The sequence below is a fragment of the Trachymyrmex cornetzi genome, unplaced genomic scaffold (assembly GCF_001594075.2).
Source record: "Trachymyrmex cornetzi isolate Tcor2-1 unplaced genomic scaffold, Tcor1.1 scaffold840, whole genome shotgun sequence".
Taxonomy (NCBI): Eukaryota; Metazoa; Arthropoda; class Insecta; order Hymenoptera; family Formicidae; genus Trachymyrmex; species Trachymyrmex cornetzi.
Window position 1 is genome coordinate 82,858 of NW_017300181.1, and position 4,015 is coordinate 86,872.

At 34.8% G+C, this 4,015-nt stretch overlaps 1 protein-coding gene across 1 annotated transcript; it reads left to right on the forward strand.

Moving 5' to 3' along the window:
- Positions 1–1,322: 1,322 nt before the first annotated feature.
- On the forward strand, positions 1,323–2,365 carry LOC108769030 (U3 small nucleolar RNA-associated protein 18 homolog). Its single transcript, XM_018519762.1, has 3 exons — positions 1,323–1,559; positions 1,632–1,800; positions 1,902–2,365. Exons 1-3 carry the CDS (start codon positions 1,401–1,403, stop codon positions 2,363–2,365), a joined length of 792 nt encoding a protein of 263 aa, XP_018375264.1. The 5' UTR covers positions 1,323–1,400.
- The last annotated feature ends 1,650 nt before the right edge of the window (positions 2,366–4,015 follow it).

Consider the following 4,015-nt stretch of genomic DNA (forward strand, 5'->3'; position numbering starts at 1 on the left):
CTCATAATAGATCACACCTTTCTGATCCCACCAAACACAGAGCATTGTCTTCCGTCCATAGCGATTTGGCCTTGCAGTCGATGTCGATGGTTCGCCTGGTGTTACCCATGATCTTTTACGCTTGGGATTCTCAAAATATATCCACTTTTCATCACCAGTCACAATTCGATGGAGAAATGACTTTCTTTTATACCTGGCGAGCAGCATTTCGCAAGTAGTTTTTCGGTTTTCCTGCTGTCTTTCATTCAGTTCATGTGGAACTCATTTTCCCATCTTCTGGATCTTTCCCATGGATTTCAAACATATGGAGACGGCTTCTCGTGTCACATTCAATTGATCCGCGAGTTGTTGAGTTTGAGCGTCATCCTCATCCAACAATGCTTGCAATTCGCTGCGTCTTCAAACTTTTTCGGTGGTTTTCCACGTTCTTCATTTCTCACGTAAAAATCGCCATTTTGAATTTTTTAAACCACTCAAAGTACTGTGATTTACCAAGAGCATGCTCACCGTAAGTTTCGACAAGCATTCGACGCGATTCTGCAACAGTTTTCTTCAAATGGTAACAGAAAATCAATGCTGTCCGCAAATCGTAGTTTCCAGCCACAAAATTCGACATGTTCAACGCTATATAGCGTTACAAACTGTACTGTTGTATGAAACTTGTATTGTTGTGAGTTGAAAATCTTTGTCAGATGTCAGAACAAGGAAATAGCGTCAATGACGCGGTCTGACGGCAACTACATTGACAGCTATGGCCATCTATTGGTAAATTCCGGTTTCATATTTACATTCTGGTATTTCGGAAAAGAAACTTGAAAAAAGGCAAAAAAAGCAGGATATTTGATCTTGAGATCTCCAATATTCCGATCACGTATCTTACGAGCTCAACCACAGGAACTTCTTGCTACTCAAGTTTATGAAGGGGATATATAACGCGCATGAAAAATCGTAAACAATTAAATATCTCGTAAACTGTTGCATTTTGATATAATTTATATTCTGGATTAATGGGAGAGGTATACTATTACTACAATTTATTAAAACTCATATGTTATTTAGAATGCCCTTCGTCCCTTATTGATATACTAAGCGATTAAGAAAGCATTTTCGGTCGCTTGAAACAAGCGATTAGAGTGAGAAGGACGACTCGCTATCTCGTTCGCTCTCGGCGCACTGAAGGTAAGCACATGTACATGAGCTTGTGTTTGTGTGTGTGGCTACTGATTTCGCCAGGCCGCCGTCTGACTCTGTGTCGCCACCATCAACGCAAAGTTCTTAGCTGAGTACTCAGGAGTTTTAAATTAATCAAATTATTAGATTATTTAGTATGAACTACTATTAATAAATAAATTGTTTCCTTTTTATAGGTGGATGGTCATACGAATAATAAATTACATAGCATGCAATTTAAAAAATATCCAATTAGCAAAGCGATATTCATGAAGGAAGGAACAGAAATTTTGCTTGGTTCCCAATATTATCCGTATTATCATACTTACGATTTAATGAATGGCAAGACATATAAATTCTCTTTGCCACACAGGATTACAAATATGAAGGTTCATAAAACTGTGACTGTCATAGTAGAAATAAATTTGCAGATGCTGCAGTATACATTTTAATATTTTCAGCGTTACGAAGTATCCCCTGATGGCAAATTAATAGCATTGTGCGGAAGATTGGGCGAGATATATTTGTTACATAGTTTTACTAAAGAAGTTGTTGGTACATTCAGAATGAATTCGAAATGTAGGGTACTAGCATTCACGCCAGATAATAAAACACTTATCTCACACGGTGGTAAGTATAAACTTTTATGGTTTTTACTTCAATATAAATTTTCCAACAAGATTTCCAAAGATTGATACATTAAATTTTTTTTCTCATTATTCAAATCGTAGATGGCAGTGAAATGTATATATGGGATTTGAATACTCGCACATGCATAAATCGTGCCATAGATGACGGAAGCTTATCTTGTACATCACTCGCCGTATCTCCGAGCGGACAGTTCGTAGCCACAGGTAGTGCACAGGGCGTAGTTAATCTCTATGATATGAAAACTGTGTTGGAGGATCAAAGTCCCGCGCCTCTAAAAATTTGGATGAATCTTGTGACTAGGGTTACAAGCCTGAAATTTAATCTGACCTCCGAGATACTGACTGCGGCGTCAGTTGACAAATACAACGCATTTAGAATGATGCATCTACCATCGTTTACCGTATTCTCAAATTTTCCAACGCTTCAGACTAATATAGGCATGTCGCAAACGATTAATTTTTCTCCCGGTAGTGGTTATCTCAGTATTTCGAATAGAACGGGTTCTGCCTTACTGTACAGATTAAGACATTATGGAAATTATTAATTATATTAATAAAAAATTTTTTTGTAACGTTTTTATACAGTATAAAAACCTGTATGAAATATATAAGATTAATGTAATAATCAGTGTAATCTGTTATATTAGCTAGTATATCTTAATTACTTTAGCCTACTTAGTGCTATTAATTTATTTTTGTACAGTTAATATTATTACAGTCCATGCGAAGCTACGAAATTTAAGAAAGATACTAATACATTATACACGTTACATGAGAAATTATAAAATTTTATGTCCAAAAAACAAAATTGTTTAAATTTTTGTTTATAGTATCACATATCAAGTTATACTTTTATTTCGTATTCATCATGTAGGATGTTAATTTTTTATTCTGCCTTTATTAAAAGTGTGTAACTTTTTAAAATTAAGTATGTATTATAATTTTAATTTCTCTTTATAAAGAAATAAATATTACATTTAAGGGTACATTCTCATTAGTAAGGCCGAAAAATAGGCTATTTTCATGATTTTTTTTTTGAGGAAAGTAAAAAATATAGACACTCAAAATTTTTCAGGTATATTTATGGTACTTTTAAGTTGCTTGTAAAAAAATTTTAAGTCATTTTATGAAAATCCCGAGGTAGGGCATGGTGCGCCGTGGACCACTGCGAAAAAAAAGGACCTCGCTGGCGACCGTCCTACAGGTCATAAGAATCATCTGAAACAAAAAATCGAAAAAGATTCTTGTTTAGTATGAGTGTGATTATGTCGTGAACCTCAGAAAATGAAATCTATCCAAAAATAACAAAATGGCGACGTTTTGAAATTTTTTTTTGTTTTTAATGAAATTTTTCGTTAGTTTTTTGTTTATAAAAAAATCAATTTGCAATGTATCGGTATAATTTTGGTTCACGCGATAGACAGTTTAATTAAGCGTATTTAAAAAAAAAAAACATTAAGATTCGTTGAAAATTGACTGAGTTATCACGGTCGCCAACTCGAAAAACGTTGTTTTCCAGAAAACGCGTTTAAAGTTTTAAGGATACTTACCGACGGCGTGCACTGCAACGCGAAAAACGCGGGAGACAAAAACGCACACGTGTTTCTCGTACGTTATAAAACTGATTTCACCAGTGTAATTCCCAATAATACAGTGTAAAGAGGCTCCATCTAAAGCCAAAAATAGAAAACCTTGAGTGAAATGGTCGGCGCTACTTGTGCCGCGCGACGCTCGTTACCTGCTTTGACGCGGTCGGCTCGGAGGCTCATAACTTTTGAACCGTTACGAATTTCGATTTGCCCTTTTTAACATGATATTCTAGACAGTTATAGCTATCGAATTCCGCAAAAAAAAATTTTGACCAAAATTTGACCCAACTGACGAGAATGTACCCTTAAATCGCCTTCATTCTATTTTTTCTCTTATCAAGATAAGATTTTTTTAATTTGTTAACCGCCTGCTTTTAATTTAAGACATAAATGATTATATACAAGTAATCAAGGTTGGGTAATGCTAAGTTAAAAAGTTAAAAATTAAGTTAAAAAGTTAATTAATTTTAACTTCATTTAGCTACATTTTAGACTTTTAACTTTTTAACTTTATATATAGTTTATATTTTATCGGTACCCAGATAGACAAGCGTGCGATACCCGCACAAGATACCGCTACCGTACTGTTACTGTACTGCCACGAGG